Source organism: Primulina huaijiensis, chromosome 1, assembly GCF_012295235.1.
Source record: "Primulina huaijiensis isolate GDHJ02 chromosome 1, ASM1229523v2, whole genome shotgun sequence".
In the NCBI taxonomy this organism is placed as follows: Eukaryota; Viridiplantae; Streptophyta; class Magnoliopsida; order Lamiales; family Gesneriaceae; genus Primulina; species Primulina huaijiensis.
In genome coordinates this window covers 18,991,483-19,010,914 of record NC_133306.1, presented here as the reverse complement: position 1 = coordinate 19,010,914, position 19,432 = coordinate 18,991,483, and the positions used below count along the sequence as shown (strand labels likewise).

The 19,432-nt window shown below is 36.6% G+C and overlaps 1 protein-coding gene and 1 pseudogene across 1 annotated transcript; both read right to left on the bottom strand.

The window, feature by feature from the left end:
* Positions 1 to 666: 666 nt before the first annotated feature.
* LOC140972021 (probable lysophospholipase BODYGUARD 4) lies at positions 667 to 10,983 on the bottom strand (annotated as a pseudogene).
* Positions 10,984 to 14,006: 3,023 nt separating this feature from the next.
* Positions 14,007 to 18,204, bottom strand: LOC140982542 (zinc finger protein VAR3, chloroplastic-like). Its single transcript, XM_073449098.1, has 5 exons — positions 17,678 to 18,204; positions 17,030 to 17,147; positions 16,202 to 16,479; positions 15,561 to 15,659; positions 14,007 to 15,461 (listed from the first exon to the last, which is right to left on the bottom strand). Exons 1-5 carry the CDS (start codon positions 18,106 to 18,108, stop codon positions 14,072 to 14,074), a joined length of 2,316 nt encoding a protein of 771 aa, XP_073305199.1. The 5' UTR covers positions 18,109 to 18,204; the 3' UTR covers positions 14,007 to 14,071.
* Between the last annotated feature and the right edge of the window lie 1,228 nt (positions 18,205 to 19,432).

Sequence of the window (19,432 nt, the reverse complement as noted above, 5' to 3'; positions counted from 1 at the left end):
AAATATTATAGAACAAACCCTCAAATTACTTGAGATTTGAGAAAAATGAAACTTAAGTACTGTCAAGAAATTAAAATATGAAACCGCGTTCCATCATTTGTCAACAAACTTTTCGCACATTCAATGCACGTTTCAATTTTCTAACCTCTCACCATTAAACGCTTTGTCTCCCACTATCATTACTCCACTTACATTCCAGTTAATATCATATAATATATGCAAAATGTTATATGATCTTTTTGGGTGCCATCCAAGTTATTTTACAGAGTTAGTGTTCAAAAATGTTTTGGAGCTACAGACACTCTTGAAATTCTTTCATCAGAGTGAAGCTTTAATTTTCGAAGATAACGCTAAATCTGCTAGTTATTTCCTGTTTCATTATCCACTCCGCCTAAAATATTGAGAATGAGAATGACTAGATAGCTAATGTTGGAGTGAACTTAGAAATCTTAACAAACAATTTATTGAAGATTAATACAAGGAAACTAATAATTTTCTGTTATTTATTTTTTATCTGAGTGTTACATTTGTTATTTGCAATGATGTGCCTCCAATGGATAATACAACTAGGCAAATCTTGAGGCCTAGCTTGCGAGTGCATTCATATGTAACAAATTATATTCAGCTGCTGTTTCTTGGGCTAATGCCCACAGACACTGTGAACTCCTAATAAAAATCCTTTTCCATACAAAAAATTACACTATTATGATCGGCATTTCATACAATTTCAAACTCTACTTTTGGATCCTTGGTCTTCATGTTGAAGTTGCACTCTATAGGCACTACTTGATCCCGAGTCCCTTGAAAAACATGAATTTTCACCCGGGAAGCCGTCAAAACTTCCAAGTATCTATCCAATAGTTTTGCACCCCTGCATGTAACATTGTGCATCATATGCCATGCTGAGTGGTGAGTGTGGCAAATTGTGTCTATTAGTGAAAAATGAAGACCCTAAAGGCAAAATGAGTATGAATAGTATTAACTACATGGAGTGATAGAAACTAGATATTCACATATGAGATGAGAGTGTGTGGCGTTATCAACGTAAAATATAGTGACGCTACTGGAAAGGATCGTATCGTTGCCCAACTCTCCAACAATCTGGTTGTAGATAGGGGGTGAGAAAGAGCAAACATCTCACTATTTCCCCTTGCTGCTTTCATTTAATCTCAACTTTGCTGCACGAAATTACTCATACGCAGTTATGACATTCAGAAATGGCATCTAATCTTGACCTTGTTCCAGTAAGCAGCTTTAGAGTCCACTCCCAAGCCTTGTGATTCCGACATATAAAGAAACAAATGAATCTTGCCCAAGTGCTCGTACCAAGACAACAATGCTGAAGCAAAGAGAAAAAGTGTCCATACTCGTCTCATGGCAAGGCTTTCGAGTGCCACCAATCTAGTATCCCCTTTTGAAGAAGAGAAATATGGCCGACATTCATACAAAATTGTTATGTGTCTTTCTATTTTGATCTACGGAGCAGAGCGATCAGTACGAGTTGAAGCAAAGAAATTCTTTTTTCCGCAAGACGAATTTTCCCGTATGTATGTGCTATACGGAATGACAATCGTCGCCAAGATACAACAACCCGATCCAAAAAATGCAGCACTTCAAGTTTTGGATGTCAATGAACAAATGTATGCTTGAGCTTTCAAGTTTTGGAAGAAAAGAATGCAACGAAAATGTATGCTAAAAAGGTCTTATGAATGCCTGTAGATGGAATCTTTAAAGAATGAGTCACATAAGCCAGGGGACATGCTTCTATGATAAGCTAGGGGACGCACACTACTGTAATAAGTCAGGGTATGCACCTTTCTATGATAAGTCATGGGACGCGCGCACAAGCCATGGGATGCAAGGTTCTATGCCACGAGACAATCACACGAAACGCACTGGTTCGTTTCAAAAATAAAAATTATTTTTCCAAATAAACTTTGTTAAAAAATATTAATATGGTCAAGATATCACACTGTGCCGCACCGAGTCGGCTGGCCGCACGCGCTTCTTTCACCGAGACCCAGCCTATCAACGTCTTCACCCTTCCAAAACTTCTTGTGCCCCTTGAAGCCCAAACCCTTAGCTTATGAGCTAATAAGGAAGACTCTATTTGGATCATTTCCCAATGAGGGATATTTCCCACTTCTTTTCATTCACTACTCATCACTTATCTAACAATCCCTCACATGAATGAAATTAATGCATGTATGCAAATTCACTTTAAAGCTCTTGTAAATTATTATTGCATCAAGATTGGTAGTTTTTGACTTTGAACATTTCTTAGTAAGATACAATCAGATTTACTAGTTGTGTAGTGACGTCATGTCTTGAACTAGCCAACCGTTTATTTAAACCAAGTCAACAGTACTCACAAAACAATGATTCAAACATATTTTTTGTAACGTACCGTACTTTTATCTACTTTAAAATTTGCGGAAAATAAACATTTTCTTAAATACAAAATAAACTTTAAATTTTCGTTCATAAATCAATTGTTCATCCAAAAATATTTGCATTAAAAGATATCACAAATAAAATTTGCTAAAGAACAAAACTTGTTTAAACGTTGTAAACAAAACGTGAAATCAGAGTAGTTGAAATATGGCATAAAAACTTAAAACATGGGCGGTCCTCGGGTTTAGCCTCCCGCTCAGTCCGAGCCGGCTCACTGGTCCTCACCCCTCGTCTCCCCAAATTCATCCTCACCTGCATCGATCAAGTCTAGTGAGTCTAAAGACTCAACATGTATAAACTGGAAATAACAAGTAATACATAATAAAACCACATGCATCTTTAAAATAGAGCGTACATACTTGAAACTTGAACGTGAATATAAAAGCTTAAACATACATACATATCATAGACGTGCCATAAACGTGAAATTTTTCTTAAACATGCTTGCAACATACATACTTGAACATACATAACATAATTTTGCGTAGAGGCATGTTTCAAAGCAAGTGACCTATACATAAATGCTCCTGATCAGATTAAACCACAGTACTGGGCTGACAGGAAAGATCCACTGCCACATACATGAGATCCCCGTTCATGCTTTAACGGGTGGATTGGTCCCGGGTCATGCTTTATCGCTTTCCCATCCTGATCTAAACCCGGTCATGCTTTACCGGGGTGGATTGGTCCCTGGTCATGCTTTACCGCTTTCCAATCCCATACATAATTTGGTCACAAGACATTTAGCATACCTCAAAAATTTGAAATATTTTCTTTTGCACGACGAACATACTTACTTGGCATTGAGGGATTCGTTGGATTTCATTTGGGGCCACTGCTGCACATACTAACATGAGTTCAACCACTTATCTTTCATAGCTTAGACTTAGGTATTCGTGCTCGCCACAGAATTAAATAAATAGCTTATGACATTCTAGATTACCCGGGACTTGACGTCGTTTAATCATCGTACTAAACCATGACGTAAAATCCCAAAGCAATCAATATAATTTTACCCAAAACTGGAGTACACGGACCCCGTGCCCAGGTCCGGCTACGGGTCCGTGTAGGTTCTGTAAAAGTATACCCGAAAAGAAGTAAGGACATGGACCTCGTGCCTGGGTCCGTCTAAGGGTCCGCGTAGGCTCTGTATGTTGACACTTCGAAGGAAACAAGGGCACAGACCTCGTGTCAGGGTCTGTCTACGGGTCCGTGTACCCACTGTAAACGTCTAAGGGTCCGCGTAGGCTCTATTACCGATTGACTACCACAATGAATAATAATAGAAAGCATTGGCTTATTCCAACAAGGAATATCTTCTAGAAATTTCTCAGTCATGCAACTTCTTCCTCGGCTTTATCTAAAGCAATGAACTCGGATTCCATAGTGGATTGAGCTATACATGTTTGATTATAATATTTTTGTTGGGATCGGTTTGGGGGAGAATAGTTGAGCTACAATAGCTCGGTTCTTGAAATATTGAACACCGATAAATTAAATCGAGTTTGGTTAAAAACCAAGCGGAAGATACTCGAAATAATCCTTAGTAGAAACCGATTAAATATTTTGTAAAGCATTTAAAATATATGCAAGTTGAATGAGTTAAAATATTTTAGTTGAAGCATTTTATCAAACACTTGGTATGCAATATTTTGTTATTTCAAGAACACACAAAATTCTTCAACAATGCATCTTCAAAACAGTGGAAATAATAAGTAAATGCAATAAATAAATAGACACGAATTTGTTTATGGATGTTCGGAGACTTCAAATGCTCCTACGTCACCCCTTCTTCCTCTTGGGAAGGATATTCACTAGATGACTTTGATTTATATAACACCTTGTACAAACCCATTCAGCTAGGACTTACCCACTGCCTAAACTGAACTCCTAGCAATCAAGATTGTAGGCAGCACCTCACAATCAGCATAATGTTTAACGTCTCTTATGCCAAGACTACATACACAAGTTTATTGTCTTTGCGCAAAACTCACTCAACTAATCTTTGAAGTTCAACTCTCTTATATATGTGTGAGTGATTGTATGTGAGGATTTATCCTTTACAGTGTGCATCTCAAATGTATCCTCACACAATGGCTTGTGCTCTCAACTAGCTGATATATTCATGCTAACTGCCCATGCTTTGAATCCACTTCCACAAGCTCTTGTTTGATCTTCAAGATGATGTATTTATAGGCCCCAACAATGATATATACGTTAGACACAAGAATATGACCGTTTGGAAAGTTTCTGTACTGTTTCCGAGATTGCAACGGTCAAATTCGCCTTGCTGGACAATTTCCCGACTGGTCAACTCTGGTCAACTCAACTGGTCATTCAGTTCAACTGGTCAGCAGCTGGATCAGTTCAGTTCAGCTGGTCAGCTGCTGGTTCGGTTCAGTTCGTCTGCTGCTGGTTCGGTTCAGCTGGTCTGGTTCAACTAGTCTTCAGCTGGTCTGGTTCAGTTCAGTTGGTTCAGTTCAGCTTGTCTGGTTCAACTGGTCTTCAGCTAGTCTGGTTCAGTTCCAGCTGGTTCAGTTCAGTTTCAGCTGGTGTGCTGAAATCAGCCTAGCTGATTTCAGTTTGTGCAAAACTAGTAGCTTCATTGTCATTTATCAGCTTCTTAAGCTTCGATTCAGACTTTGAACTTTGAATATTATTTGTAGATCTTTGTCTTATCTTTCCAACGCATACTGAATTGCTTCATTTCAATAACCGAGATGAGAGATATGACCAAAATACCGCAACTGCTCAAACCCAACTGATTGCTGTTTTCGTGTGATCAGTTCGGTAATTCAGCGATCAGTTAGACCATGATAACATCCGATTTTGCCCAACTAACGTGAAATACGACTTGTTCCAAATTGAGTTTTCTAATTAGGCTAGTTAGCGGATTGTTATTTGGAGAATCCAGCTGGGAGATATAATCAAAAAACAGAAGCTCGCCAGAAATTCAGTTTGTGCAGAATTCAGTTTCAGCTTGCTTCTTGTGTTAACAACTTCACACTTGAGTAAATATGTTAGAAACACAATAACAAGTTTTGTTAACATCAAAATCACGATTGCGAACTTGAAAAGTTCCAACAATTTTCACGACACCGCTCCTCCACCTATTGTGAATACATATTCGCTCGTAGACTTGGAGTCTTTTGTGTCAGATATCCAATTGGCATCACTATATCTTTCTAAAACTGGTGGATATTTTGTACATATCAAACCATAGTTCAATGTAAATTTTAAATATCCAAGCACTCTTTTAAGACTTTCCAATGATCTTTATTTGGATTACTTGTGAATGCAAGATCTAGATGGATACAGTTAGTCAAGAACATTAGACTACCATTATCCTTGCATATTCAAGTTGTCAGACTGGTTCTCCTCGATTTTTTGCTAAATGAACGCATAAATCTATAGGTGTTCTAGCAGGACGACTGTTTAATGCACTAAATCTTTTAAGTACATTTTCAATACAGTGAGTTTGTGATAAAATAATTTCATTAGGTGTCCTAGAGATTTTAATCCCTAATATAATATCACATAACCCCAAGTCTTTCATATCAAAATATTTTTTCTAACATTTTCTTGGTGTTCATAATCAACTCATGATTACTTCATATAATCAACGTGTCGTCTACATATAAGCAGACAATTACGTAAGCAACTGCAGTACCTTTAACATAGACACATTTGTCAATTTCGTTGATTTTGAAACCATTTGAATTCATTGTAGTGTCAAATTTTTCAGGACATTGTTTAGGGGCTTGTTTGAGTCCGCATAGTGACTTGACAAGTTTACACACCTTCTTTTCTTGTCCGGTTTTGACAAACCCCTCGGATTGTTTCATGTATATTTCCTCTTCCAGTTCTCCATTCAAGAAGGCTTTCTTTACATCCATTTGGTGAATCTTGACTTTATGCAATGCAGCGATAGCTATGAGAACACGAATAGATGTAATCCTAATAATCGGAGAGTATGTGTCAAAGAAGTCATATATTTCCTTTTTTTTGAACTCTTTAGCTACCAATCGAGTTTTGCATTTATCTATAGATCCATCTTCTTTGTATTTCATTTATTGAACTCTTTAGCTACCAAAAATAATGAACACGAAGATTTTTATGGATGTTCAGAGATTTCAAATGCTCCTACATCACCCCTTCTATCTCGAGGATAGGTATTCATTAAAAAGACTTTGATTAATTACAACAAACTGTAATAACTCACTTCAGTTTGAACTTAAACAATGAAAAACTTAAACTCTTAGATTTTCTTACAAAACTTATCAGTTAATAACTGAATAGCTCAAATGAATAGCCTAAATGCTATAAAATAAATTAGTGAATTGTGAGCTTTAGATTGCGATTTGCAAACTAAATATGTACTTGAAAATAAATAACAACTGGCTATTCTTCTTGTATAACAGTTGTTCGTAAATCGTTAACCTCTTCACAACTGAACTTCTCGACTATTTATAGTCTTCGATTCCAACGGTCACATTGAATGCATTAATTATTGATATCCGTTGAGTCGTTTTTAGTCCATGTAGACATCTTTTTCTGACAGTGGTACAATGTATCAGACTGTTATACTTCATCTGTTCTGCTTTGGTACGCAGTGTCAATTTGTCTGCAGATATTCAAATTTCAACTGATGATGTGGCTCTGATCTGGAATAAAACTAGTCGACTTATCAGTTCAGCTGGTCTATATCAGTTCTAACTGATGTCCTTTCAGTTTAAACTCTCTTATAGTTTCAGTACCACTTTTCAGTTATGCTATACCAGTTTATATCCAGTTCTGCTCTTCAGTTATGGTATTAATCAGTTTGTCAATATTCATTTCATCAGTTTTGAGACTTAATAATACTTTTGAGAACTTTAGTTTATTTACTTCAGTTCTACTCAGTCCTTTTCAATCCGATAAGTCTTCTTCAGTTCTGAGATCAGTTACGAGCTTTCAGTTCAGTTACTGTTCAGTTTTGGTCTTCAATTCTATTTCTGATTGGTTTGTCGAATTCTGAAACTTATAATTTCCAACAGACTTCTTGTGTAATTATTGTATATGTGCAGTTGTTTATAATCCCAGCCAATCTACTGGATCCGAGCTTGCCACCGATGTTATCTATGTGTACAGTACAGAGAACATGTATGAACCAATTGTTTTTCTATTTATGTGTGAGGAATTGCTTCATTCATGGCCCCGCAACTAAGGCGATTCTCCCATGTCCAATAATTTTGGATGCACTAACTCTACGATCGAAAGTTGTTGTCCCATCCACATCTACCACCATTCATATCAATTTTTCTGGAGATGCATCCATCCTTGCCTCTGTCTTGACCACTCCCCTTATCCATTCTTCTACACCTACAATAATAGGTAAAGCCATGGCTTTCCTAACGCCTTCATTTTATGTAAACTTATGTATTTGGATATTGTTGGTTATCGGTTGGCTTTACTATATCTTTACCCAATTTTTTACCAACGGGGGATTTTGATGTGTTATCATATTTGTTGCAGCTATTTCGAGCTACGGATCAACCCATAACTCCAGATTTCCTCCACCAGCTGTTAAACTCTTTCTTAAGTTCGAGAGTCATTGAAAATATCAATGCCACAATCAAACAAGAATCATAAGCCCTTGTTCCAAAACTCTTTCATGCATACATCTCTAGGTATTAAGCTTGCATGCGGTAGCTCCGCTTTATGCATGTTGACTATTGATGATATTGTTGTAGTTGGGTTGGTTGTTGAGGTGTTGTGTTGTTGGATGTTGTTTGGGGAGTTATTATGCTGGTTTGTAACTTGAGCCGACCAACTTCTTGCATTTCTAGTAAAAGCCATAAGTTGTTCTAAAACTCTTCACTTGTCAATATTTTTTCAATTTATTTCACAATGAATCCAAACATGTCCAACTTGTTAAGAAGTGGTCTCATGTTCTACTTCACACCAAATCTTCAAACATAAAATTCTTGTATATACCACAGTGGCCCAATACCTATTTATGCAGAATGACAACTTAAGATATCAAAACTAATTTATGTAGGATCTTTGTTTCTTTCTATCATGTCTCTGTTCTTAATATGTGACCACCGGAGTCCAACTCTCCATTCTATGTAGTTGAAAACATGCTTATGCTAGTCTTCTTCAGATAGCCCTTAGGCTCATCTGCACAAACAAAAAATAATAACAAATGTGGCCCTAAGACCGACTTTACCCAAATGTTTGCTAAATGCAATAAAAAAATAGCATAGTATGTGCAAAGATAATCTTATGTGTTTTGTCATTTCTGACACGCGCTTTTCAATAATAACTTTTTGTGGCATATCAGGTGTTTTTCTTTGATGATCGCCTCTGAAGCTCTTTCATAGAGTTCACCACTATCAGAATGTTTTGTCTCCAACTCCTCATGTACCGACTCCGCATCAACTTCTTTCATGAGTTTAAACTGTTCTGGCAATATTTTCACTCATGTTACGCTATCCATAGAGATTTGGTCCTCGCCTAGCCTTGATTGGTCTTGTTCTAAAGGTTAATGCCTCATCCATATAAGGATAGGTTTGCAGACGTTTTGGAAAGGTGCAATTCAGAAGTGACAAGATCCGCTCTTCCTGATTCCAGTCGTGGAGGAAGGGAGCTTGATGTGGATATGAGCTTAGACAGCAAGTCAGCTAGCTCTGTTTCATTTTTTTGTAGGGCCACTAACTTGAACCAGAGGTTCTTGTTAAGTGTTAAGCCACAAATATTTCTCAACGCCCATACCTTACTTAGTCTCTTCGCTCCTTTATTGTGCTAACCTGACCTAAGGCCCAAGCTATGGAAGATACCCGGTCTTATAAAACACTGTGATTATTCTTTTACTCATCTCGATTCCTCCCAAAACATGGTAGGTAAGTCGCAAAAGACACGACAAAAAGGCCATTTCTTTCGGGTTATGACCCTATGCTGATAACAAGTCCTAAAATAGCCTCTTCATCAGCCTTCGTTCTGGTGATTATTTGTGTCCCTTGCTTGCAAGACTAGGCGCTAGGCTTTAGACTCGGTGAAGTGAACTAATAGCAACTCATATCTCTCTATATAAGAACTCTCTTCCCTTGCCAACGCGGGTCACTAAAGTCACAATCAGAATGAAAGGATCCGAAAGAGGCTGGGCTTGTCTTTTGAGCCCAGAGATGCTGGTTCGAATCCTGCTCGTGACAAGCGAGGGATGCTCGCTAGCATCCCAAGGGGATTGAAGGCTTACCCACACAAAAATCAAATGTTTTTCTTCATTTCACATCTTTATCATCGAATAAATCATAATCTTCATCACTAACTTTATATTCAGTAGGTGACCTACCAAATTTTGATTTGCTTTTTACCATATCAAGTTCCTCCTTTCTAGAAGCATTTCTCTCCCTTAGTATCCTTCTTTTTGTGTCCTTTTGAATGACTTAGGAAACTTTTTGTTTTGGTCCACTCTCCAAGCTTCACTAAATTCACTTCTAGCAGGAGGGACAACTAGGTCCTCACTCTCTGATCATTGTTAGCTTTCTTGGACAGAGCTCTGCCCATATGTTTTTTCACGTTTACAATGTTGAAAAGACTTCCTCCCGAGTTCTTCCCTTTTTGACTCGAAATAAGATGGATTATTATTGTCATGATAGTTCTTAAATCCTTGATTTGTCGACTGGTCTTCTAGAAAAAAAATTGCTTTCTCGGCCCTAAGGCCGTGGACTTTCCCACGTGAAAATGACTATTCTGATTCTAGTAAGTTAACTCCACGGGATAGTGTTGACTCCCCTTGATCTGGTGAGAGAATCTTACGACATGTTGCATTAGATTGGAATGCATCATCCTCTTTGATATGTGTTGGTTTCTCGGCCCAAAGGCCGTTAACTACCTCACGTCTCTGGATTGACTCCCTTGAATCATTTTGTTCCGATTCATACTCCTCTTCTTCTCACCATTGATAGGATCACCTTTTCTTTTCTTTTCAAGAAATCGTCCTTTTAAGAACCCAACATTTCTTTATTTTCTTTTTCCCCCGAAATTCTCAAAAGACCAACAATTCTTAATAGTATGCTTGAATGCATGATGATACTTGGAATAGTTTATGTCTTCAAATCCTCATCGATTTCTTGTGTCTCCCGAGCTTTTACACCATCATTTACTCATTTGATTTATGTGTCTGTCACTTGGTTTTTGTTCTTATTTAATGATGAATTTCTTTGTTCAATAACTTCTTCACTTAAGTGAGGTGGTGTGTACTTTTCATCATGATCAAAGAGTATTGAGATTGGGGACGAATGTCACGAGTCTTATAATCTCTTAACCGCATTCCACCTCTTTGGGATAGTTACTCTCCCAACTTGCCTTCACATATTTGATCGTTTTACTCACCACTATTTTTACATAATTCATGATGTCATCAGCCAAAAGCTTTGAGGCTTCTTCCACATCTACTACATTATTTTCTGGTGTGTTCTTTTGAGGCTCCTGAGTTTTTTTAAACCCAGTATGACTATGTTGTTGGCCTTCAATTTGTTCAACCATCTGTTGAACATAAATCTATGGTGCAACTTCCTTAAATATGAGGTTCCTCTGGGTTGGATTGAGTATCTACAACTCCCTTGTCAACATTTCTTATGATCTTTGGCGGCATATCTCATGTCCCACCACGCATCCCAATTTTTTTGCTCAAATTTTCGATATTGCGGGCATGCCACATGCTAAAAGCACCAATTTATATGAAAATAATAAAAAAAATCTAACTTCTAAAAACAAGACGATTATGAATCTCAATTTAATTATTAGTATTAATCTCCTAAGAAAATAATATGTCAAAAATAAAGATAAATAATGGAAATAACACTAGGATAAACCCCTTATGTATTTACAAATCATTATAAATTCACGTGACAAAAAAATTAAAATAAAACTTGTTGAAATATGAAATAAAGATGACCTAAAATACTTGAAAATCTAACAAAAAGACTAGAATGCTTGAATATGAAATTGAAATTTTGTAGAGAGATCTTGCAAATTGTTGAGCGATTTTGTGTGTTCATTTTTTTGTCGATTGTTCTCTTTTGTTCAACTTCTGGAGAGCTCTTCCAAGTCTGTCATTATCCATTACTTTCTCTAACGATCTCGCCCTAAAACTGAATGCATACTCTACTGAATCAAATTGTCGAAAAACTAATGGGCTTTAAACTGATTAATTGTCGATATTCTTTTGTCGTGAACTTAAAAGTTACAAGAACCTCCTATCAATTTTGTTTTACCCACACAAATTCCAATCTTACAAGTGAAATAAACAAAATTCCAATTCTCTAAAGCCAAAACTTGATGTTTTTAAATACCCTCTTCATCAGCCTTCGTTCCGGTGATTCTTTGTGTCCCTTGCTTGCAAGACTAAGCGCTAGGCTTTAGACTTGGTGAAGTGAACTAATAGCAGCTCATATATCTCTATTTAAGAACTCTCTTCCCTTGCCAACGCGGGTCACTATAGTCACAATCAGAATGAAAGGATCCGAAAGAGGCTGGGCTTGTCTTTTGAGCCCAGAGATGCTGGTTCGAATCCTGCTCGTGACAAGCGAGGGATGCTCGCTAGCATCCCAAGGGGATTGAAGGCTTACCCACACAAAAATCAAATGTTTTTCTTCATTTCACATCTTTTTCATCGAGTAAATCATAATCTTCATCACTAACTTTATATTCAGTAGGTGACCTATCAAATTTTGATTTGCTTTTCACCATATCAAGTTCCTCCTTTCTAGAAGCAGTTCTCTCCCTTAGTATCCTTCTTTTTGTGTCCTTTTGAATGGCTTAGGAAACTTTTTGTTTTGGTCCACTCTCCAAGCTTCACTAAATTCACTTCTAGCAGGAGGGACAAACTAAGTCCTCATTCTCTGATCATTGTTAGCTTTCTTGGACAGAGCTCTGCCCATATGTTTTCACGTTTACCATGTTGAACAGACTTCCTCCCGAGTTCTTCCCTTTTTGACTCGAAATAAGATGGATTATTATTGTCATGATAGTTCTTAAATCCTTGATTTGTCGACTGGTCTTCTAGAAAAAAAATTGCTTTCTCGGCCCTAAGGCCGTGGACTTTCCCACGTGAAAATGACTATTCTGATTCTAGTAAGTTAACTCCCCAGGATAGTGTCGACTCCCTTTGATCTGGTGAGAGAATCTTACAACATGTTGCATTAGATTGGAATGCATCATCCTCTTTGATATGTGTTGGTTTCTCGGCCCAAAGGCCGTTAACTACCTCACGTCTCTGGATTGACTCCCTTGAATCATTTTGTTCCGATTCATACTCCTCTTCTTCTCACCATTGATAGGATCACCTTTTCTTTTCATTTCAAGAAATCGTCCTTTTAAGAACCCAACATTTCTTTATTTTCTTTTTCCCCCGAAATTCTCAAAAGACCAACAATTCTTAATAGTATGCTTGAATGCATGATGATACTTGGAATAGTTTATGTCTTCAAATCCTCATCGATTTCTTGTGTCTCCCGAGCTTTTACACCATCATTTACTCATTTGATTTATGTGTCTGTCACTTGGTTTTTGTTCTTATTTAATGNTTTAAACCCAGTATGACTATGTTGTTGGCCTTCAATTTGTTCAACCATCTGTTGAACATAAATCTATGGTGCAACTTCCTTAAATATGAGGTTCCTCTGGGTTGGATTGAGTATCTACAACTCCCTTGTCAACATTTCTTATGATCTTTGGCGGCATATCTCATGTCCCACCACGCATCCCAATTTTTTTGCTCAAATTTTCGATATTGCGGGCATGCAACATGCTAAAAGCACCAATTTATATGAAAATAATAAAAAAATCTAACTTCTAAAAACAAGACGATTATGAATCTCAATTTAATTATTAGTATTAATCTCCTAAGAAAATAATATGTCAAAAATAAAGATAAATAATGGAAATAACACTAGGATAAACCCCTTATGTATTTACAAATCATTATAAATTCACGTGACAAAAAAATTAAAATAAAACTTGTTGAAATATGGAATAAAGATGACCTAAAATACTTGAAAATCTAATAAAAAGACTAGAATGCTTGAATATGAAATTGAAATTTTGTAGAGAGATCTTGCAAATTGTTGAGCGATTTTGTGTGTTCAGTTTTTTGTCGATTGTTCTCTTTAGTTCAACTTCTGGAGAGCTCTTCCAAGTCTGTCATTATCCATTACTTTCTCTAACGATCTCGCCCTAAAACTGAATGCATACTCTACTGAATCAAATTGTCGAAAAACTAATGGGCTTTAAACTGATTAATTGTCGATATTCTTTTGTCGTGAACTTAAAAGTTACAAGAACCTCCTATCAATTTTGTTTTACCCACACAAATTCCAATTTTACAAGTGAAATAAACAAAATTCCAATTCTCTAAAGCCAAAACTTAATGTTTTTAAATACCCTTTTCATCAAAGAAATGGACACACTCAACATAGAAGATATGAACCCAACCTAAACACAACATGCGTCTATATCTATTTCAAAACGGTATAATTTTCCTTAATTCTTTATCTTGAAGAGTGAGATAAAACAATTTTACTATGGAAACAAATTACAGAGATCAAAGTTTCTTAAACAAGTTCGAAAGTTTTTAACTACTATTATCAGTTTCATTTCTCACAGGATCGGTAATCACAATAGGTAGACTTCTCCTATACTGCTGGGATGTCAACCTCCTCTCGAGAGGCGTTTTCCTCTTGCTCACAACAAACCTGTTCACTCCTTTCCGCATTGGCATTATCGAGGGGAAATCTTCATCCGGGATTTGGCTAAGTTCAGAAATATCCTTTACTTGCGCAACACGTTTGAACCACCTTTCAGCTTTCGCCTCTTCCGACATGTCTAGAGGATCTAGTTCCTTCACAGCCGACCCCTCCAAGCTCTTTCCCATCCAGCTACTTCGAACATTCTCATATTCAGACATTTTCGGTTTTCCCGAATTATTACTGATAGAGTGGGACGTAATGGAGCTTTGATCGGGGCTCGAATCTGAAGGTGTTATAATATTATCTGACAATTGTGAAGATTCTGTGCTCGTTGGTGAGTTAACCCTTTTTGGGTCAGTACTTGTATCAACCATAAACTTATCACCATAAACAGAGTTCTCTGCGCTCACTGTTCTGTCGTCCTTTGTTGGCACCGCAATATGCCTAGAGCCGTCAAAATTTTCTGTTTCTATCGGTACTTTATGGGAAGAGTTGTCACTGGTAGCTTTCCTCGATGTATCTAGGACACCAGGTTGCTCTGTATCCTTTCTAGCAAAGTAGTCAGGAGGGAATGGAACAAAAGGAACAAAGTTTGAATCCTTCGCTTGATCCAAAGCTACTTGTCTTTTGTACTTGGGTGAAGTTAGAGAACGATCCTTTTTCTTGGTGACAACAAATCGGTTTTCTCCCTTGCGCATTGGCATCATTGCAGGAAAGTCCTCATCGGAAATTGTACTAGGCAAGTCCTTGTCATCATACAAATCACAATCCTTTTTCTTGGTGACAACAAATCGGTTTTCTCCCTTGCGCATTGGCATCATTGCAGGAAAGTCCTCATCGGAAATTGTACTAGGCAAGTCCTTGTCATCATACAAATCTACCACTTTCTTGAACCAGTTTTCTGACATTTCAGATTGCTCAAACACTTTATTTTCGCCACCTGAATCTTTCGGAAACTGAAAATTCCCAGAGAAACTCTGAGCCTCACTGCTGACCGTACCTTGATTCGTGGGCTCGGTTGAAATTGTTCCTTGGGTTATCATTGGCAGGATTTTCAAATCCTCGACGTCTGAATCTAGAGGGGAAATTTCCGAAAATCGATTCTGCTCCCCTTCATTCTCAACCAGTCTACTATCTATATTGGCTTTGAACTGATAATCCCCGTTATAACGCAAGCCTGATCCAGAATTTTTGGCCTTAAATAATGGGGCACCAGGTCTTCTGCAGTCGCATCTCAAGCAAACCAAATTCCTTCCATAATTAAAGAAATTGCATCTGCGACAAAGAATCTTGATTGTCATTTTATTAGTAATCAGGTTTTAGGTTGTTCATAGCTAATCGCTTCAAAATACTGTGAAATAAAACGAATCTTACTGAGGGCATTCCCACTCCCCTCCAGTTAGCTGTCTCTTTGGTCTGGGTTCTTCACATTCAAGACATTCCATGTTTCTTGCGAAGTTCATAAAGTTGCATCTGTCAAAATAAACAAGTTGAAAAGTGGCAATACATTGTCAATGCAGCATTATCTGTTCGGTACGCTTGAAGACCCAACAAAAAGTAAAGCATATGCCAAAACAAAATAATAACTTCAGGTAAAATGAGGATGCAAACGAATTGAGCTGTTCTTTGAGTTTTTCGAGTTAGCTTAAATATAGCGTGATTCTATATATCATTGAATTTGAACAAAGATCGAATATTTTCAAATATATGGAACTAAATTCATAATCAAATTATATCATTTGATAGCTTACGAGTTGCACATGAAACCGTTATGCGCTTTAATATATACATCTAATATTCAAAATTAAACGAATTCAAACCGAAATTTGAACCTTCACTTAATACAAACTTGATAATTTAGTTCATACAACCAAACCACATTCTATAAAACTTTAATTTGATTCTAAATTATTCATTTTGTTAGCTTTGAGTAGGGTAAAATTTTCTAGCCCAACTTCGAATATGATTACTATTTGGCTCAATTCAGTTCATTTGCACCCCTTATATATACTTACTTTGAGCACACCCAGTCACCTTTCTTCATTTCAGTATTTCGTCCCAGAGGTCTTGTTGTTTGTCCGTATCTCCCTGAGAACTGCTGCTCTTGAGCAGGAGCATAACCTATTGGAGCCCCGCTTACAGTACCCAGCTCATGCAACAAATTCCTGATGGATGAATCAACAAGTTCCCTACTATACAAACCATTTTTGCTAGAAGAAACAGTTGGATTGCTCACATAACTGATTATATACTTCATTAGATCAATTGTGGTTGCTTTATCATATTCTGACGCCTGAAATCAGCAGTTCATTCATAAAAGTAAAAGAGGTTGCAAAAGACAAAATGAATAAGCATGGTGTTCAAATTCAAAATTCCAATGAATTGAAGAGTACATATGCATAAAAAGCACATCAAGAGAAATGATCAAATAATACTTAATGGTGGATTGAATCGCTTCAGGCAAAGAACATGCTGAGTGCAATGCCTTTCTGGTGCAAATACAATTAATACCTAATACACTCAGAAATAGATGATAAATTGTAAGTGACTAAGTGTATCAGTGTATTAATGACTTCCACTTCTTGGCATAATAATTGTGCACAGAAAAATGGAATCGATTATAAAGAAATTCATTATGAGAATAAAAAAGCTGCTCCAATTAAAGCAACAATTATTATCTTATATAAGACCTCAATGACACACACTCACAACTTATCCAGCAAAAATAATTTTATGAAGATTGCATACAAAACTAGCACCAACGAGAATTGTCCTTTGCAATTAACAGGAAAATCAACATACATGTTTGAAAACATAGGAAAAACATAGTACCATGCACTTACATTGCCTTGATCAGTCCCTAGAAATGCTCTCATCCTCCTTGCACAGTCAAGCGCACTTTTAAATAAAAAGGGAGTTCCATTTGAAACAACTGCTTCAATGTTCTTCCTTGAAAGCAATCTGATTTGAGTGTTAAATCAATATTAACTCATGAAGCAAATATGATTCTGAAGGAGCTACTCTCATTCTACAAACCAAGGTTAATCACTCTGCACGTTGTAGACGACGAGAAAAGTTGATCAAAACTATGAATTCTGAAATACCTTTGTTGTAAAAGTATTTACACTGACCAAAAGTCCATAATCAATTAAATGTGGAACACGTCCACCATCCCTCTCAAGTATTTTTGTCCGAGTACATCACTAAGACTATCTTGTATCTCAACAGTCTACCGTGAACACTTAGTTTTTCTTACTAACGTTTTTAATTAGGAATGGTAGGAAGTGGTAGTCAGGTAATGGGTTAAACAATTAAATGTGAAACAACCAAGGTCCCACAATACTTTATCGAAACAAAACCTTAGAAAACAAAAGGCAGGTCTCAAAAACATAATTTTTTAAACCATTTTCTTGAAAACACAACCAAATCAACCATTTAACATTTCGCCGGTCCTTCGTGATACTAAAACAGAACAGGAAAAGAGAACAAACCCAAGAAGGTTCGGTCTGTCCCGAGCAAAAGCCAAGCAATTAGAAGCAGCAATTACGAAATCATCGGGTAATTCCTCGTACACAACAAATGCATCCTCAGGAGGTATTTTCAAGTCCACAGGGCTAGGAGACGACAAGGCCTGTCTATCTGACAAAAAATTGAGAAAATGAGTCCATTCAGGCCAGGGGTGGTTATGCTGTTGCTGGGAGGTGGCCGATAAGCTGAGATTGTGAGCGTTATTGTTGGGTTGAGAGTGAAATGAGCTGACTAAGTGAGAAGTGCGGGACTTGGTCTTGTAAGGGGAAGAGAGAGTGAAAAGGAGAGGAGAGGTAGTGAGAATAAGGAGGCGGTGGAGGAGGAGGAGAATGGATGGTCGGAGAAGTGGGAATGGGGCGACAAGGAGGGTGATGAATCTGGTGGCGCCGCCCATCCGGTTGTGAGTGGCTTCAATCTGTCGATAGTCAAGCCAAAATTAATCAAGGTTTTTTGGATGCCGAGTCTGGCGTTACCTTTCTTTCTTCTGTGTTGATTTATACAAAAATGTTTGTGGATGGTGGTCAACTTTTTTTTGGGTGATGTATCACTAGTTAGTGGTACGTTATGTTGCGGGGAATAAATAGTTCATCTTATACTAATATGAAGTGATTTATGTCTTCTTTACCTTTCTCAGGAAAATGTATTTATGTAGACCTTCACTACTTGGACTTGTCTCTACAATATGTTTTCGGTCAGATTTGGGCGTAAATCTTTCTCGAATTCAAGTTCTTTCTGGTTTGGGCATTCTAGGCATATTCTTCTGATCACTTTCCTACATGACTCATATTGCAGAATTTTCGACGAGTTTCTTTACTCTCCGTCAGCTTACTGTTCCACATAAGAGTTCTTTTTTTCTTTTTTTCAAATATTTCTCATGCAAAGCTTGTAGTTTTTCTTGTAATTACATTGATCTTCCATCTTTGATATAATAAGAGCTCACTACTAAAAAATGATGATAACCTTCCTTTCATGCAAAGCTTGTAGTTTTTCTTGTAATTACCTTAATCTTCCCTCTTTAATATAATAAGAGCTATGTACTAAAAGATGATGATAACCTTCTTTTCGAGATTATTTTACTAGAACTTGGTTGTTGTTTTAGAGTTTGGATTCTTATTTGAATATTATTAATGTTCTTAGAGTTTCTTCTTGTTTTCAAGGATTTCCTCAATTTTATGTGGTATACAGTATAGTTGATTGTCATAGTTTTGTACCGTCTTTTGGATATTTTTAAGATATACGGAGAGTTTACAAGAATTCGGAACTATTTCCATAAACCTATCACTTTGAATTATAAGTTACGAACTCTAATGTGTTTATCTTTTCTCCTGATGTCTAATACTGGTTAGCTCTTCTTGTAAATATTCGAAAGTATTGGAATAAGTCTTGTAAATATTTAATCTTGAACTTATGTTCAGATCCATAATTTTTGAGAAAATATCATGATCAAATATTTATTTACACATTAATAATAACATTGTATGTTTGAAATAATTTTACTTTGATTCTGATATCATTTCTAGCCCAATTATAAAATCAAGGATATTTTTTATTTTTTCAAAACTAGTGAGTTCAAACTAAAAATTTATATCTTAAGAAGTAAATCATAAAGTGAAACTTGAATTGAAGATTTTTCTCTTATTTAAACATCATTAGTTTAGTTATAATATTTTATAAAATAAGGATTTTTTTTCTAATATTTGATTTATAAAGTTATTTAT

What these genes read in the sequence shown, in the direction of transcription:
- LOC140982542 (XM_073449098.1), bottom strand. Translation starts at nt 18,108, where the DNA reads ATGGGCGGCGCCACCAGATTCATCACCCTCCTTGTCGCCCCATTCCCA. An exon ending in GACAGACCGAACCTTCTTGG is followed by an intron (nt 17,148 to 17,677) that starts GTTTGTTCTCTT and finishes CACTCAAATCAG; the next exon opens with ATTGCTTTCAAGGAAGAACA. An exon ending in GGGGAGTGGGAATGCCCTCA is followed by an intron (nt 15,462 to 15,560) that starts GTAAGATTCGTT and finishes TCTTTGTCGCAG; the next exon opens with ATGCAATTTCTTTAATTATG.